The sequence below is a fragment of the Anastrepha ludens genome, chromosome 3, assembly GCF_028408465.1.
Source record: "Anastrepha ludens isolate Willacy chromosome 3, idAnaLude1.1, whole genome shotgun sequence".
Classification (NCBI taxonomy): domain Eukaryota; kingdom Metazoa; phylum Arthropoda; class Insecta; order Diptera; family Tephritidae; genus Anastrepha; species Anastrepha ludens.
The window spans coordinates 27,723,830-27,743,551 of NC_071499.1; the positions used below are offsets into that span (position 1 = coordinate 27,723,830).

The 19,722-nt window shown below is 34.0% G+C and overlaps 1 protein-coding gene across 1 annotated transcript; it reads left to right on the plus strand.

Annotated features, from left to right (window-relative positions):
• The first annotated feature begins 338 nt into the window (after positions 1-338).
• LOC128856322 (uncharacterized) lies at positions 339-6,017 on the plus strand. Its single transcript, XM_054091618.1, has 2 exons — positions 339-558; positions 4,843-6,017. The coding sequence occupies exons 1-2, from the start codon at positions 397-399 to the stop codon at positions 5,833-5,835; spliced, it is 1,155 nt and encodes a 384-aa protein (XP_053947593.1). The 5' UTR covers positions 339-396; the 3' UTR covers positions 5,836-6,017.
• The last annotated feature ends 13,705 nt before the right edge of the window (positions 6,018-19,722 follow it).

The following is a 19,722-nucleotide window of genomic DNA, read 5'->3' on the forward strand; positions in this document are numbered from 1 at the left end:
GGTGCCTACGCAAAAATGCCGGCAAATAGTGATTGCCAACGATTAAAGATAAATAAAAGCGAGAGAAACTTAAGATGGACACCGTTTGTCGAATAAAGATGGAGCATGCCAGCTGCTTGTCGTTTTCATGCTACTGCGCATGCGTCTATAGACAGGGTGCTCAACTAAATGCCGTACTGAATATTGCAATCATATGTTTTTGAGCGTCTTATGCGCCAGGGTGTTTTTTTTTAAGTCCAAAATTATAAAACTTTGTTAACATTAATATTGACATATTTCATTCTTAACGTTATGTTATTAAGCCGTAAGAATAAAATGAAGAAGTGTTTTTTGTTGTGTAATGAAAAGCAAGAAGTGCGTAACTTTAGTGATGTATCATTTAAAAAGTGTTTTTTAATGATATTGTTTCGACGTCACAAAAATTTCATGTATCATGACCTAAAACTAAATGTGAAATTAACTAATAAATTTGGTTATCACATAAATTGTTTAAAAAAAGTTATTACTGTAAAAAGTAAATACAAAGAGGAATTTGAAGAATTTTGTAAAACCCAAAATGTAAGTACAATTTTTAATCAAACAGGAAAAACTAATAATTTTATAGCTACTAAATACTCGTACAAATATTCTTGCGTAGAGTGCAGGTTTAATAGTACGATATTTTTAATCTAATGAAACTTGTATAATAGTAGACTATCTTTTAATATGTAATAAATCTTAATAATACATAAAATAATGTTTAATACAGCGATATATACACAAATTTTCAACTACGTATATTAGTTTTTCATTGAGTATTAAAATTGAAAATTATTCTACGGATACTTATTTTTCCACGAACTCAGGTAGGCAAACCTTCTTTAAGGGGGTGGTAGGGTTTAGCGCTAAAAAAACACTTTTTTTTTTAATTTTTTACAGAAATATGGCTTAAGATACTTTAATAAAATCAGTTGCATGTTATTGTACATCTTTTCAATAAGTTTTTAAAAAATATTAATAATAAAGTATTGATAAATAAGCCCATGACAGAGTTTTTTTGGAGATATGTTTTTCGAGAGGTGCTCTACGGTGCCAATCGGCATTCGTCGTAGAATCATCTGAAACTAAAAAAGTCGAATTTTTCAGTTAAAGTATGACGTAATGCTCCCCCCCCCCCCCATTAATAAAATTATTTTTTTTTCATTTTTGTAGTTTTGGTGGCAAAAAAACGTAAAACGAGCATTTTTGGCGAAAAATTTCGCCATATTTGTAAGTGAAAAACAACCTTAAAAAAAAATAAATAAAAAAAAACAGTGGGGGGGGGGGGGGGGGGGGAGGTATTTTTGATTTAGAAAACGTGTGCCAAATTTGAAAAGAATCGGTTGAATAGTTTCGGAGTTGTGATTGGCACCGACTTTTAAGAAGTCGCTTCGGGAAAAACGCGTTTGAAAAAATGACTCTGAGAAATTATCGATGCTCCGCATTCGAGGTAGAGTGCCTACAAAGGCTATAACTTTGAGAGTTCTGCTCCGATCCACTTAAAATTTTGACACAACATTCTTGAAATTATTTACTATAAGATGAGTGAAGAAAAAAAATTTCGATTCTGTGACCCTACCCCCCCTTAAAACAGAACAATCGTCTACTCTCTCCACTACAATCTGGCTTCAAACAAAGTCACAGTTGCTCGACTGCAATGGTTAAAATACTGGACGACATTAGAATTAGTTTTGACAACGGAAACTTGATTCTACTTTGTTTACTTGACTTTTCTAAAGCATTTGACTCAGTGAATCACAAATTGTTATGTTTGAAGCTTAAACACTATTTCGGGGCTTCAAAGACAGTGCGGTGAAGCTCATGGCCAGCTACCTTAGTGGCAGAACGCAGAAGTTTAAGACCAGTAAATCAACATCTCAGTCTAGATACGTACACACTGGTGTTCCGCAAGGATCTATCCTTGGCCCACTTTTATTCAGTCTTTTTGTCAATGATGTTTTTAACGTTTGTCAGTATGTGAATGTCCATGCATATGCTGATGATATACAATTGTACAGGTACCCGACTAGAATTACAGTGAGGCATGCCGAAGAATCAGTTAGGCCCGAATTAGGCAGGCCTTACTGAGGCACGCCTCACTATTACCTTACAAGGCAAAGATTGGCATGCCAGAACAATACCAAATTTGGTTGTAGTCACGAAAATCTGTGGCAGTGTCTCACTTAGGCATACATTGGAATCCCTAACTGATTTGTAGAAGGGCATCCGGAGTATTACCGAAGTTCGGTTTTTCATACCTGCGCCTAATTAGGAAGATGTGTGACGATACCTTTCCGGACTTGGGCCTAGTTTGGTTTCCTTATGAGGCACAAATTTGGAATGCGGTCTGCCTTATTTGCGCCTAATCACCGCCTTACCAAAATTTCTAGTCGGGTACTTGTCCAATCGTTTTGGTCTCGTTGAAGATTCATGTTTCAAAATAAACAGCGATTTGTCTGCTATTTCTGTATGGGCTAATGAAAACTCTTTATGTCTGAACGCGTCAAAGTCATATGTCTTACCTATATGTAATAGTGTTGTGCATGTTGACAATATCCCTAAATTGTGGTTAGGTACAAGTTGCCTTACCTTTATGGATAAGGTAAACAAATTTAGGGTTTATTCTTAACACAAAACTTATCTTGCTGACCATATAAATAGGGTTGTGGGGAATATTTATGCTACATTGCGTAAGCTGGGAGTCCCTGCAACATTCACGCCAGAGAAAACGAAGCGCAAATTAGTTCTCCAGCTAATTATGCCTCTCATTACCTACAGCAAACTCGACTCCACGTCTTGCCATAAACTTAATGCGACATTTAATAACGCCACGCGGTATGTATATGGGATTGGCAGATATGACCATATCTCTGCCTGGCGATCAAGGTTACTGGGCTGTTGCCTTAATAGTTATTTGTCTGCTAGAAATTGCATATTTTTGGGCAAAATTACCTTATTCAAGTCTCCTCCCTAGCTGACAAAGAAGTTGATACCAGTAAGGTCTCGCAGACACAACAAATTCATCGTTCCAAAATTTAATTACCTAGCATCATCTAGATTATTTTTCATTAACGCTGTTAAAGTGTCGAACTCATTACCCGACACTGTGAAGGCTGGACTTAACAGATTTAACTTCAGGGCACAAGTCTATGATTAATTTAAAAGTGTTTGATTGCATTAGGTTAGGGCATTAAATAACTCTTTACATTCTCTAATTACTACTTTTGTTTATTCTTTTCTAAATCCTTCTTTTATGTTCGTACTGCCACTTTTCTTCTTATTTTTATAGTTAAGTAAATTATATTGGATTGATTTGTAAATGAACTGGTGTAAAATTTAGATTAAGAAACTTGTATGTTAAAAATATTCCAGTTGTTTATAGTATTGTTGAAGTACTATTAAAAGACCTTAGTCTTACAATGAACTATTTATATAAGTAAATAAATAAAATACTATCTATCAAGTATCGTTTAGGTTTTTTTTTGGTACTCCAGTATGAACATTTTACATAATTTTGAACGGACAGTAATAATAAAATGTATGCTTCAAATTCGGGCAAAAAAATTTTTCAGTACTTTTTTGTTATTGAAAATCAGTAAGCAATTAAAAATATTTCACTTTATTAATACAGAATATTTCTATCACTTTTACTATCATTGTGATCTCAAATTTTGCTTTGATATATAATATAATATTGAAGTATTACGGTCTTTGTGTTAATAAAATAATTGAAGAAGTAATATAATATTTACTATACATAGTTGTACATCTAATAACAAATGTACCTGTATATTATTATTTAATATTAATTTGTATTTAAAAGTTTCGAGCTGTCGCTATTGTCTATGGGATAGCTGTTTTTCAATTTTTATCGATGCAAAAAATACTTACTTATTTAGGTGGCCATAACACGCCGTTACCGAGTTACGGCCGACCTCACTAGCTCTCTCAGGCGCCTCTGCTCCGCGCGCGCCTTCTCCAATTCTGTACACCAAGCGAGCATAGGATTTCCTCCATCTGGTCTTTCCACCGGAGCAATGGTCTTCCTCTGCGTCGGCTCCCTTGGACTTCGCCCTCGAACACTTTCTTTGCTGGAGCTTCTTCATCCATACGCACGACATGCCCTAGCCAACGCAGGCGTTGGATGGCGATGCGTTGAACTACGTCAATGTCGGCGTAGAGCTCATACAGCTCGTGGTTCATTCTTGAACGGTAGTCTTCGCCAACGCGCACAGGACCGAAGATCTTACGAAGAACTTTTCTCTCGCACACCTTAAGAGCGGCTGCATCGCTTTGTGACACTACCCATGCCTCTGCGCCATAAAGCAACACGGATATGATGAGCGGAGGACAATGACAATGTCATCGGTGTACGCAAGGAGGTGGACACATTTGTAGAAAATAGTGCCATTACGATGAACACCTGCTTTTTGGAGCACCCCTTCCATCACGAAGTTGAAGAGGTTGCATGGCAGTGAATCGCCTTGTCTGAAACCTCGAACGGTACTGAATGGCTCGGAGAGGTTATTTCCTACCTTGACGGATCTGGTTGTGTTGCTCAACGTCATTCTGCGAAGCCGTATGAGCTTCGCTGGTATACCGAACTCAGACATGGTGGCGTACAGGCAAGTCCTTATCGGGCTATCGAACGCAGCTTTGTAGTCGACAAAGAGATGATGGGTGTCGACTTGCTTTTGGATGAAAAAAGATTCGAAGTAGTTAACTATTAGCCAGATAACTGAAAAGTTTTTATTGTTCACGTTTTGTAAATGATCAATCATAAACAATTTCATTTTAACGAAGTTTTTTTTTTTCAATTCATAGGTACCAAATCTCTCATCGCAATGTTATGAGCCGAGTACATCTGTTGCGAATCAACAACCGAGTGCATCAGTCTCTGACCAAGCGATCAGTAGTATATCTGTTCCGAACGAACAGCCAAGTACGACATCTGAATCAACAACGAGAAATAAAAAATTAACTTGCGTGTTTTGCGGCCACGTTGAGAAGAAAGTTAGTAAGCGAAGACTTTATGTTACGATTCCACAAAAAGAGGCAACTGTAACCGAAATCAAGGAAATGGCTGAATCATCGCAAAATTCGTCATTAATTAAAAATTTAGAGGACCTTCCGACTGTAGCTTACCATTCCAACTGTTTTACAGCTTTAAAGACAACTTTGCAACGTCAAAATAAAAAGAAGCCAGAGCCAAGATATTGGCATGCGAATAGGCAATTGCACCAGTCAGCATTTGCTGTTATTTCAGATGTTATCACCATGGAAATAATTGAAAAAAATCGAGTCATGTTCCTTTGTGATTTATTTTCTCAATACAAAGCTTTACTATTAGAATTTGGTGAGAATAAAGTAAAAGCCGAAGACTTTCACGATTACCGTGCTGAAAGTTTAGAAAATAAAATGATAAATTCCTTTGGCGATCGACTGATCATAGAGCCATCTTCTGCAGCACACAGAAAAAAAATTGTCTATCAATTTAACATTGATACCTCACAATTAGCAGGTGAAATTGCTAATTTAGAAGAGAAACAGCAAAATCGCCATAGGCACGTTGCTTATGAATTACGAAATAGCATTACCTCTGTTCAAAATAAGAAGCTACTAGCAGATCTTAGCGTGGACGACGTTATTCTTGGAGAGTGCACCATTCCAGAAGATTTGTTTAACTTTGTTTGTGACTTGGTTCAAGGGCCGGATATTCGTCGAAAAAATTCAAACGAGGATTTAGTTAAAATTAAGTCATTGTGCAGTGACCTTATTTATATGGTTTCTAAAGGTCGAGTAAAACCATCTAATTAGCATGCCTACATGAGCAAGCTGATACCAGGATTATTTTTCACATCAGTAAAATACATGACGATTCAAAAATTTTGATAAAAGCCACTGACACTGACATCTTAATAATAGGTATTATTAGAAAATATACATAAATTTGCCAACTTACAAATTTGGTTGGCAAGCAGTACTTCAAAAAAAAAAAAAAAAAAAAATTCCAATCAAGATTAAGCTTGCATTAACTGCACAAAATTATCAGTGGAATTAGGTCCGACCTTATGTCTTGCGCTACCAGCATTCCACGCGTTTACTAGTTCAGCAGTTTAGAACTGTAATGTATAGGATTAAAAATTGTCGAAATGTAAACGCTACATTTTTTACCATTTTTGTAATTTTTATCATTTTTTGTAATAAAAAAAAAGTTGTATTATAAAATCAAAAATAAATAATTCACTTTTTGTTGTCACTATCCCTAACAAATGAAAAAATGGTTTGTGCATTTTTCTTTTAAAATATATAATCAACAAATACTTTTTTAAACAAATAATACTTGCTAAAAAATGTTTAAAACATTTTTTATTTTCAATAAATAAACCTGACAAATTTATATTACATTTCAAGAAAACGAACGAGATCATAAAGAAAAGAACGAGATAATAAAAAAGATAGTTCAACGTGACAACGTCATAAGAAAATACTAATGGAATGGTTGCATTTTTCAAAAGAAAATTTTAATTTTATTTGTTTGATAGATATTTTGTATGGATATAGAGGAGGAGGTAAATGGAATTGCAATGGAATAGGTCAAGTTACATTTACACAAACGTGAAAAATGACGAAACATTTATCAAATTCATGAAAGATATCTTCAATTTCGATTGTGCATCAAACGTTAATAAGTCAACACCACTAAGAGGCAACATCATCGATTTGACTTTTTCAAGACACTTTACACTCGAAACACTCCCTTGCATTTCCTACTTTTCCTATCATCGAAATGGTTCATTACCATGCACACGGGAAGAAGGCATATGCAAATACAAATATGTGAATTTATATTATATATGTACATATGCGCATATACATACATATATATGCTCACTCAAGTAGGAGAGAGCCAGATGTCGAACGTTGCCGAACGCGGGAGCCGATTGTGCCTCTTTGTCGTTCGTTCCGCGCTCTCGCTTGCAGTTCAAGCAAGGTAACAACGATTGAGCAAGCTAACAACACATTTTTTGGTGCGTGCAGCCGGCAAGATCGAATTATAAGACGTTATCACGTCAAAAATTAATTCTAGCGAACTATATTTATAAAAAATGAACCGCTCAGATTCACGAGGTTGTAACTTCGAATAATTAAAAAAAATCGGTCAAATAGTTTTTGATAAATAATGATCACCGCGACGGTAATTTTCAAAAAAACACGACTTCGAGATAATCGCGTCTAAAGTTTTGCGTGCACTTCTCGTTCCAAGAAAGGTCGCGCGCTTCCACGGTCTGTAACTTTCGTTCTAATGCTCCGATCTTTATGATTTTTTAAATTTATATTTTTAAGATGATGTACTTTTAGAATATGCCATAAACAATTTTTAGGTTTTTTAGTCCAACACAAGGTATATAACCCCTTAAACGAGACGGCCGTGTGTTTTATTCCTTGGACACTCTACTGCGCTAATAAATTGAAACACGAAATATATTTTTGCATTTAGGTTTGAGTTTATTCTATGCTTATGATCACGTTTATTGTTTCCTCATTAGATTTAATCGTATTTATTATATTAAGTGACATTTACATTGTTTGTACGCTTAACAATTACACATTCTTGCTTGCTTTTTGTTTTTGTGGTTTTTGTTTAATTACTATTATTATAATTTTCTGTGTTGTTTAATACTTTAATGCTTAATCATTTTATTGAAGGGAAGAAAAACCTACATTAAACCTTATTTTTTTATTTCCTTGCACTTTTCATAAATTTTTTCCCCAAATCATGCGTATTGAAAAAAAGAAATAATACAACATAATTTTATCCTACATAAGTATTTTTATTATCATCATAGTTGCTTTCATTAAATTATACCGTAAATATTTGTTTATTTACTCATATTTTATGTATATTACCTACTATTCTCACGCTTAGGTGCCCGCTCGTGTGGTATAGCACCAACTGCTTCCGATTAGAATACTTGAACACTCTAGTAAACATCTACATAAACCTTGTATGCATTTTTTGTTTTTGTAATCTTTTGAATATTTTCGATTCATACAAATCAAGAAATTAAATTCGCAATACATTTAACAACTCGGTAAAAACCATTACTTAGTATATTTAAATATTTAATTTTTTAATATCATTTTCACTATAATAATACACTTATAAGCATAAGAATTTCACAATTTGTAATAAATTTGTCATAAATACATATATCTGTTTATATTTAGTTGAACTCTTAAGATAAATAAATAATAAATACTTGAATGCTAAGCAATTGAAAAAGAAAATTTCATATAAAAAACAACAATTCCACTTTAAGTAACAAAGCAATAAATAACAAATAAAAATTAACTTACTTTGAAAATAAACCAACAAATAAGGATGAAACAAAGTCACATAAGGGTGATTGCAATAATTTAGTGGCACACTTCTCCTTGATGCGTTTAGGACCTTCGCAAACAGCTCAAGTTCTCCAACATTGACTCTGCGATCAAATAAAAAGGTTACTTCCCAACATAGATTCGTAGTAAGGCTGATAGACTACCAGGTTTGCTATTTAGCTATGGTGAAAAAAAATTGTGAGTGTAACTCGGGATGCCACATCACTCGTGAGATTTTGCAGCCGAATCAAGGCGAATTTATTATAGGTGACAGCAACCACATATAAGTAAAACCCTACATGTATTTGTTGTTGCGTTTGGTCCAAGCATCACGTCAACGTACAATCGCAAATGTAAACATACCAATACATACAAACAAAGCGTATAATTTTGATGTAAGCTATACCTACGGCGAAAAATTCAGCTGGGTGAATGCTGTCACCTATAATAAATCCACCTTGAGCCGAATTCTGCACGATCATTTCAATTTATTCACACACTCGGCGAAGCAGTCGTTGCTCAGATAGCAACGAAGTGCTCTCATTGGTTGATTTTTTCGTATATCACTAACACAATCTCAGTTTTTTCCTAAACAAATCGCTTTGTGACACAAGTGACGTCAGCCTATCAGCTAACTCTACCAAATTCGCTCAGAGTAGTAGGACATCTTCAGGTCATCTGATTGATCTGAAATTTTCATCAGTTATCCCACACATCAGTAGTTCTGGCAGATGCTACTTTCGTTTCTTTTCAACCCTATCTTTCCATACTACAGTCTGATTTGCGCCCGAAAAACATACCTTTTTTCAAAAGTCCACCATTTTGTTATATTTAATAAAAAAATGTCCATTATAGCATTATAAAGGGTGGTTAAATTTTAAGAGCCGATGTTGAATGTGAACCACACCTAAACGTCAACGACACCGTTGGACTTCTTTCTTTGGGGTTATTTGAAAAAAAGGTGTACGTCGATAAGCCAGCAACAATTCAAGAGCTAAAGGATTAGATAATTCGGCATAGAAACTCAATTATGCCTCAGTGTCATCGAAAATTTGGACCATCGGATGGAGGTGTGCCGCCGAGGCCGCGGCGGTCATTTGGCCGATATTTTGTTCCATACGTAATTGAGCCATACCAATATTATCATAATAAAGAAAATGACAATAATTTCCTAAAAAAATTCTGTTTTATTCAAAATTAACACCGGCCCTTGAAACTTAACCACCCTTTAGAATAATAATCAGTTTAACTTTTTCATTTCAGATGTCCTGACAAGCCACCTATCTTTTTTTAAAACGCTTACTTTGGTACCTCACTACTAATATGTAAAAAAAATAGGTTTTTTGTATACTATTTGATGTCAATAATAACATACTATAAAATCAAAAGGATCGCATTTTATTTTATTTAAGAAAAAATTCCTAAAAAATATCTATAAAAAATGAGTATTTGACCAGACCAGGTAGTACCTTAACGGTCTGCTACGTGGTACACCTCTAAAAATATTTTCACCATGGATTCGTACACGTTTAGGCCCTTTTTACGCGGTATACGCGTTATTCAGAAAGCCGCATAAAGAAGTTCTTGACTTTCAAACAAAAACAGGTACGCCTTCCAGCATCGTAAAAATCACTCTTTTAAAAAATTATGTACTTTTCTTTTGAGTAACTACATTTTTCAACTATTTCTGCTGCTCAGGACAACCAGATATGAAACGTGGGTGGTTTGTAAACGACGTTTTGTTCGCCCCTTCAAAAAGATTTTATCCGAAAGCAAATGAAATGGTTCGAAAATTGGCATAAATTCAAAGCCGAATAAAAATGACCTAAGTGTATATAAAAGGTCTCTCAAAAGAACCCGATACCTTTTTTACGCCATCTTCGATATTTGTCAAGTAGACAGATCCACAATTATAGACGATAGAATAACGCAAGGCGCATCTATAGACGGTGGTGTGATTAGAGTAATTGATTTCCTCTTCTTCCAATCACCTTTAATTTGGAAATGTCAGTAAAACGAAATTACGAAAAGTTGTTGTTGTGCTTTGAATGCGCGACAAATTACTTTTATCTATTTGTCATTCATGCCATTCTTCTATATTCTTTCCCTTGACAGTTCTAATTTAAGAAATGTTGTTGTTCCTCGACTGCCACCATCTTGAATAGATACGCCTAGGAGCTACGAGTACGAAAATTTAAACTAATTTTTTTTTTTGTGGAAATTATCGTACAAGAAACTGATTCTTTCGAGGATAGAAAAAGGGCTGGCAGACGAAAAACTGGGAATTCTGTTGAAAATATTGCGGCTGTAGCGCAAAGTGTTGCTGAACAATCTTCTATATCGATATCTCGACGATCTTAATCGACTGTTTAGCGGATGTTATCGGTATACCTGCTCATGGTTTTATTATTGTATTATCGAAAATTTAAGTCCAAGTGTCAAAGTTGCTGGTCAGCTATCGATTGGACTTTAAATATGAATTCGATTTCAATAAGAATCAATACTTTGGGGGGGTAGCATTAAAAAAAATTAAATTTATTACGCCAGATTTTACCCCTACAAAGAAAAAGTTTGAAACCTTCAGAGTATTTGCCGCTCCGTTTTCCATTTTCACATCAGTTACTAAATGGGTTATTATGGTCGAAGGAAAAATTGCGTTGACTCAAGTTTTACAATGTCTTGTGAGAAGAGTTTAGCGATTGTACTGCACTCGGCTCGGTAAAAAATCAATAAAGCCATAGCCTTTCAGTTTTTTTGGAGCACCGGAAAATTTTTAAGTGTAAAAATAGAGTAAAGCACGATAATGCGTGCCGGCTCATTCCGCTTGGCACGTAATACGTAATAAATTCGCCTTGGCTTTGTCCATCAAGAGGTTTATAGCCAAGTATAGCATACTGGATAATTGAGAAAAGGCGGGGTATCAGTATTGGAATTTGTAGTGACAGTCAAGTCAAGCTGCACTGAGAGCCCTTGCTAACCCATGATGCTCTTCGAAATTAGTCGGCGAATGTAAGACAAAACTGAACAGTGTTGCAAAATTCAACAAAGTTAGTCTTATTTGGGTGCCTGGACAATGGGCTATTACAGGGAATGAGTTAGCTGATAACCCTGACCTTTTCTAGGTATCAATTCTGCTTCGATTCAACTATAAGTTGACGACTTCATGAGGTCTACTCATAGAGGTCGTTGGTCTGGGTTGAACTCGTGCAGAGGTGCCAAGTGCTTTGTGAAAGAACCAAATAGGAAAATAGCGACCTTTCTCCAAAAACTCAGCAGAAAGGACTTGAGAGTACTGGTGGGTGTAATCGCAAGGCACACCGCCTGTGGTCAGCATATGGCTGCCATGGGGGTCGTCGACATCCTGTCTTAAGGATGACAATACTGCAGAGCATTTTCTCTGTAGCTGTCCGGCGTTTTCCAGAATCAGACTTAGGATATTGGGTTGCGATATACTGAGTATGGATAAAGTTCATACTCGTCCTCTTCCGGATCTCTTAAGATGCATCAATGAATCCAAGAGATTTGTGGAAGAGTGACCTTGAACTAATTTTTCCGTCTTACCACACATACATTTTATATTTCCTATCTCTATTCTTCCTACTGAATTCTATCCGAGTGTAGGACAATGGTCTCCTGACTGCGTGCTTGGACTTGTCCAGCCCCCCACACATCTAATCTAATCTAATGGGTCTGCTAATTACATAGGTATTTAAAGGTTAACATCAAATACTTAACGCATCGTCAAAAAGATGCTTACTCCATTTTCGGTCGAAATAACTAACTTTTGTTATCATTTATAAACTTAAAACTTAAGCGAAAAAACATTATTTTTGGTAAGATCAATAAAGAGAGTATGCAAGGGGTTACAACAGGGTGTCTTCAAATTTGTATGGTAGTTCGTAGCTATAATTTCCTGATGCTTTCTTCGCTCTACTGTAAAACTTTACTAAAAGGAGTTAGCAGCCTTTATTCTGGTGGCAATGATATACGAGGTGTGTTGAAAAAGTATCGCGAATTTTGAATTTTCGCAGGTTACGTATATTCGAATTTCAAATTTTTTGTGGCGATATGTTGATATTCATGTCTCTCACTCATGCCGACGAGTTCGGCCATTTTGAGTGTTCCGTTAATTGTTGACAGCTGCTTTGCTCGCCTTCGATTTTTACCTATTCAAAAAGATGGATCAAAGAACCTGTATCAAATTTTGTGTAAAAAACGAAATTAAGTGCGCGGATGCATTCCGAATCATTCCGTTGACTGTGTCATACGGAGAAGCTACTTTGGACCAAAGCAACGTTTATCGGTGATACAAAATGTTCTCAGAAGGCCCAGAAGATGTGAACGACGAAAATCGTGCCGGACGCCCGAGCACTTCAACAACAGACGAAAAAATTGAGGAAGTACAGAAAATGGTATTGACCAATCGTCGAATCACCGTTAGAGAAGTTGCTGAGGACCCAGGCATATCGATTGACTCTTGCCATTCGATTTTTTTCAATGATTTGGGCATGAAACGGGTTGCCGCAAAATTCGTACCAAAACTGCTCAATTTCGACTAAACGCAGCATCGCATGAACATTGCTAATGAGATGTTGGACTCCATCCGACGACGCGACGACCCAAATTTGCTCCAGAGGGTCATAACTGGTGACGAATCGTGCGTTTATGGTTATGATGTGGAAACCAAAGCTCAATCATCTCAATGGAAGCTGTCGCACGAACCAAGACCGAAAAAAGCGCGCCAAGTTCGTTCGAATGTAAAAGTTTTGCTTACCGTTTTCTTCGATTGCAGGAGCGTTGTGCACCATGAGTTCTTGCCACAGGGTAAAATGGTCAATAAGGAATATTACCTGCAAGTTACGCGCAATTTTCGCGAAGCAATCCGCCAGAAACGCCCGGATTTGTGGAAGAACAAAAAGTGGCTCTTGCATCACAATAAAGCCCCTGCTCACACATCGTTGCTTGTGCGCGACTTTTTGGCCAAAAACAACACACTAATGATGCCACAGCCACCGTATTCCCCAGATCTGGGCTCCTGTGACATTTTCTTGTTCCCGAAACTTAAGAGGCCCATGAAAGGACGACGCTATGCTACGAATGACGAGATAAAGACGGCATCGAAGGAAGAGCTGACCAAGATAAAAAAATTATGTTTTGAAGTGCTTCGAAGATTGGAAAAAACTTTGGCACAAGTGCATAATATCTCATACGGATCTCTTTGAAGGGAACAAAATAGATATTAATGAATCAATAAATAATTTTTGAAAAACCATGCGCCTCTTTATGGCGCAGACATGTGGACCTTGCCAGTAAAGATGAAAAGAAGCTACTAACATTCGGAAAAATTATAATTCATGACCTTGACCTTGAAAAATACAACAATTACATTAGTTTGACCATTTCATACGCTTGGATGACGCTGCTGCTGCTGTGGACGATTCTTTTCGCACTTCTTTTTTTCCTTTTCGCTTCAACACCCCTGAATGAACAACGAAAGCAAGAACACGCGCCAACACAATGAAAGCACCAAGTGGCGAAGGCCTTGTGACTTGTCCGATTTTAGCACCACTTATGAGAAAAAAAATATTGCATTTTTGCTAAAACCTTAAAAAATGCCAAAATAATTGAAAAACTTTTTTTTTTTTAATTTTTTGTTGCATTAAAGATAATATTTTACAATTTTGATTTATTTATTTAGTTAATAATAATTTGCCATTAATGCAATTTAGAGCATACATTTCTCCATATAATAAAACTTTACAAGTTATAACAAAATTCGTTTACTTTTTTTACTTTTATACATTACAAATTAACACACATATAAAAGAGTAAATAGGAGGGAGCAAGACGACGATAATTCACACATAAAATTAAAACACAAAAACCAAAATGTATTTTAAATATTTTACAACTTTACAAAATACATACTAATGAACGCGTATGTATGGGTAGTAAGTAAATTTACTTGGCAATGAAAATTAAATTATAGCTAACACAACAATCGTTAATAAATAATAATATGAGTAAAAGCTTGGGATATTTACTTGCACATAAATTAAGCTAATCAGTCAGAGGTTAGAGTTGCGACCGAATAATTTTAGTTTGAAATCCAATACATTTGTAGTAACGAAAAAAGGGGCGTGAGACGAAAAATATGAATAATGAAACACAATTTGAATTTTCTTAAACAATTATTTAAAGTATGTAGTGTTAAAAATTTTCCAATTCGGTTTTGCTTATAACTTTTTGTAAAGCCAACAGAATTATTTAATGTTACTTATTTGTTACAATATAATTAGGATTTTTTTTTAATAATTTCGGTAATATTGATAATAATTTAGCTTAAAACAATAACTTTTGTTGAAACTAATTTATTATATTTTTGAATTTAAATTTTCAACGGTTTCGCATAGAAGTGTATTTATGTCGAAATAGGAGCATAAAGTTGGAAACTGTTTTGAAAACGACGACATGAAAAAAGCTGATGGAGTCCTCAAAGTGCCACACGAAAAAAAATTTATTGAAAAAAACAAAAAATAATAATAATGATATATAATAATAACCAGAACAAATTAAATAAGGTCGAAAAACAATATTTTTAACAGGAAATAAAACATTATACAAGGAGACGCAAAAAAATTATCGATTACATTTTTTTTAAATAACCTTTTTAATAAATACTAAAAGAGATATTGAATGGTGGAAATCTTTATTTAGAAGCTCCCTTGTGCTTATCTGTTTGTATACTGCAGCTGTCTAGTTCAGCAGGGTCAAATATGATTAACGTATGACGCCATTTACAGAAATTACATATAAATCTTCCAATAGGGTGATTAATTTTGCGCCACCTTGTATTAAGTAAATAATCACAAAATTAAACAAAATAAGCAATAAATTTGAGATAAATTACCGAAATAAAGTAATTCTACGAAGCCTACGAGAAGAAATACGAGAATAAAAAAAATTACGTAGTAATAAAAAAATATTATGAGCTGAATAAAAATTAAAAACGAAATTAAATTTAACTATTCAAAGTAAGAAATAAATAGAATATTAAAACTTTCGCGACGGGTGCCGTGTATATACGGCAGCCACTTTTTGGCCCACAGAAGCTGACGTCGCGAAAGGGTTACATAAAAATAAGAAGAAAATAAAGTAACACAAAATACAAAAATTGAATTAAAAAGAAGAAGAATATAAAATAAAAATTGTCTAATAATAAAATAATGTAAAAAATAAAATATAATAAACTGAATCGAAATGAAAATGAAATTAAATAACTTGAATCAAAATAAAAAATAATGGAAAAAAATTAAAATAAAAAATGAAAAAAAAGTTAAATAAATTACAGGAAATAAAAAGCTAAGTTCAAAATATAATTAAACGAAACGAAATACAAAAATAGCAAAACAATAAAATAAAACAAAACAAAGTTTCAATAAAATTACACAAAAAAGTTGAGCAAAAGTTAAAAATAAATTGCATAATAATAAAATTATATAATTAATAAATATAATAAGAATAATTATATATAAAAATGAATATTTGTCTGTATGTCATCGATGAACTCAGAAACTACTGGACCGAATATTATTAAAATTGTATATACAGGGTGAACGATATGAAGTGTTACCAACTTCACACTGCTTGTATCTGTAAAACAGCTCATGATATCAACGTCAAAATTGTTAATAACTGTCTAATGACAGTTCAATATATTGTTTATAAGCCATCAAAAGCATTTGCGTCACAGTTTTGTTGAATTTTATTTTCTGTAATGGAATTCTAACGTAATAGTGTGATTGCGTTATATTTGGCTGGAAAATCACAACCAGCCATTGTTTGTGAGCTCAAAGTGAATAAAATGTTTGTGTATCGCACTATAAAACGTTACAATGATACTGGTAGCATTGCAAAACTCTATGGAGGTGGACCAAAAAAAACCGCAACAACGCCACAAATGGCTCGGAAAGTGAAGGTTAGACTTGAACGATATCCACGTCGAAGTGGAAGAAAAATGGCCAAAGCACTGAAAATATCGCAAGACAGCATTCGACGCATATTGAAAAATGAGCTCAAGGTCAAGGCTTACAAGTTCCAAACAGCACACGATCTTTCACCCCAGCAAAAAAAGTTCGGTGCGAAAGAGCAAAGGAGTTGTTGCGCTTGCACGAACATGGCATTGTGTTTTCTGAAGAAAAAAATTTCCCAATTGAGCAGTTCATAAACACTCAAAACTATCGTGGTTACTTGACCGAACGCTCATACGAGAATTTGCGCCTACGTATGGCCACTCGAGGCAATTTCCCATCGCAAGTAATGGTTTGGGCCGCAGTGACCGCTGATAAAAGCTGTCCAATCGTTTTTATCGAGCCTGGTGTCAAAGTGAATGTGACTTATTATCGGGAAAATGTTTTAGAAGCCGCTTTAGAACCGCGGACACGCAAACATTTCGGTCGTAGACCATGGACGTTCCAACAGGACTCGACAGCGTCTCATAAAGCTCGTGTGAACCAAGAATGGTTAAAAAATCATGTTCCACACTTCATTTCGTCCACACAATGGCTGTCGAATTCGCCAGACGCAAATCCGATAGACTATTCCATCTGGTCCATTTTGGAGAGCAAGGAGAGGACTAAAAAAATATGCCAGTATGGATGCGCTGAAAAAAGCGATTATACGAGAATGGGCCAAAATATCTAAAGATCACATTCGTGCAGCATGCAACTAATTTTTTGAGGTGGCCATATCGAGCTAAAGTGAATACGAGTATATGTATGATAAAATTGTTATCACTTTTGAACAATTTTTTCTTTGAAATCAATAAGAACTAATTTCACACAAAAAAGTTATGTTGTTTTGAATAGGTAATATCTATTTACAATTTGACGCCGAAAACAAATTAAACAGCAAAATAGAATAAACGTAATTATAAAAATATTTAGTATGATATAATAGAAAGATAAAATAAAAAATAAAAGAAGAAAAAAGTAGGGGAAAATAATACAAGAATGATGAAAATGAACTAGGGACGCCTTTCAAATGTTACACACAAAGAATTATAGCAAAAAAAATATGTCAAAAAAAAAAAACATATTAGAGCAAAATGTTTTAATATCGCAATACTTGCTTAAAAATGGTTACGGTGAGCGAATAACTGTTTGGTGAAGTACAAAAATTTTATAAAATATTGAATTTCTCAACTAATTGAAACGTGGTTATGCTTGAATACTTGTGCATAAAATATATTCTGCAATTCGATATTTGTTTTGCGAAGAAAATAATTGCATCCATTTAATGTATATCGAAGTAGTACTGTAAGGAATCAACAAAAAAATTTGCAGTTTAGTAAAAATTGAGGATTAATAAAAATTTAAGATTAATAGGTATTTCAAGTTTACGTCAATTTTATCGATATAAAAAAGTACAATAGCTTAACTAAAACAAGATACCTATGACTTTACTTCATTTCACTTTTATTCCAACGCAGCATTCATAAGATTTCTGCGTGAAAGCATTAAGATGAACACAGAGTGAACTTGAAATTAATACAATATATTGTAAATATTACAGTTAATACCTTTTTACGAGGAATCGTGATAGTTTTGGACTTGAGCTCAGTAAGAAGATTAGAACTGAATATCTGGTACTAATGAAGTATCACAAAGTATTAATAAAGCAGAGCCGTTAATTTTCAGTTTTTAGTGCTAATTTTGTATGATATATTTCTTCATACCTCAGACATTAATAATCGATTAGTAGTAGAAATAATCAACAAACTATTTTTATACATACATACAAATATTCTGAGGATTTATTGCACTATTTTTTTAATGCTTTTGGTTATAAAATATTCTCGAAAGTTGAAAGACCTCTAGCGACCAGATACTATAAGCAAGTATTTTAGTGAAAATATTTCAAAAACTTCAAATTTAGGCACATAAACTACACATTTTGTATGAACAATTTTTCGAATTCGAAATGGTGCATGGCTGTGAATGAAAGCCTGGAAAGTGGAGTGTTTGAAAAAAATTATTCCTCTTTAATTTATTTTGAAAAGCAAAGGCTCAACGTTCATATTCTAATGACAATAAAGCTTAAAGCATGTCAAAGACCCGCTGTAACAGTTTTCGAAAATGAACAAGAGCGCTACTTTTAGCTGTTCCAAAACCTCTTAGTTCGAAAATATCAAGCGATGGAAAATTTTTAACTTAAGGACGCTCAAAATTAACTCGAAGACGCAGAAAGTGCCTTATCTTGGTCGCACGAAAAAAGTTGAATTTCGAAAGACTGAGCAATTTTTGAATGAAAGTTACAGTTACATACATAAGTGTGCTGCCTGACGGTATTGTTTTTATATAAATAGAAATAAATACAAGCAGCAATTGAGTGGCTCTATTAAATCATTAAAAAAAATCAAGCAAATAATTAAGAAAAAAGTGGCAAAAAAGTGAAAAATTAGTTACCTACTCTTAATTTCTTTTCCAGTTGTAAGTTTTTAAGTTACAATTATTTTGATTTTGTAACTGTGAGTCACAATTAGCAAGAAATTAGCGTTTCTGACCGATTTATTTAATATTGTTTTTGTTTTTGGTTTTGGTTTAATATTGTTGATACGTTCCTGAATTTTTATACTTCCATACATACACCTGTGTTCGCAATAATAGCAGGGTGACATATTACAAAGTTTTGACTATTTATTTACTTTTCATTTTCATTTGTTTTTATAAAAGTATAGTTCATACTACAACAAAAACCATACCATTTAAAGTTTAAAATTTTGTACAAAATTTAAAAAAATTCAAACAAATTTTCAAAAAAATTTTAATTTAAATCCTTTTTTTACTTTTCATTTCATATTATTTGGTTTTATAAAAATATAGTTCATACTACAACAAAAACCATAAAATTTAGAGTTTAAAATTGTGTACGAAATTTAAAAAAACTCAAAAAAATTTCATACGAATTTCAAACTTTTTAATTAATTATTGTTTTAAGGGGACCGGGTGGTCTGGAAATTTCAAAAAATCAATTTTTTGGCTTTATCGGTATTTCAAAAGTGTAGTATCTGAAGAATATACTGTGAAATTTTCGTACGGAAATTCTCAATATTATAGCTTCTACAACCCATTAACTAAGTAGAGAGCGGTCCGCGCGATCCTGTATCTCAAACTTTAAACTCATTTATGTATCTCCAAACTACATTTTTTCGGCCTGGTGTTGTCAAAAAAACTATTCAACCGAATAGTCCGCCGGTACTAGAATCATTTATTAGTTCAATTATTTCGTATTTTTTTGATTAAAAAACCGAAAAAACCC

Coding starts and splice junctions, on each gene's coding strand:
- LOC128856322 (XM_054091618.1), top strand. CDS start 397: ATGATATTGTTTCGACGTCACAAAAATTTCATGTATCATGACCTAAAA. Junction 559..4,842: donor AATTTTGTAAAACCCAAAAT/GTAAGTACAATT, acceptor TTCAATTCATAG/GTACCAAATCTCTCATCGCA.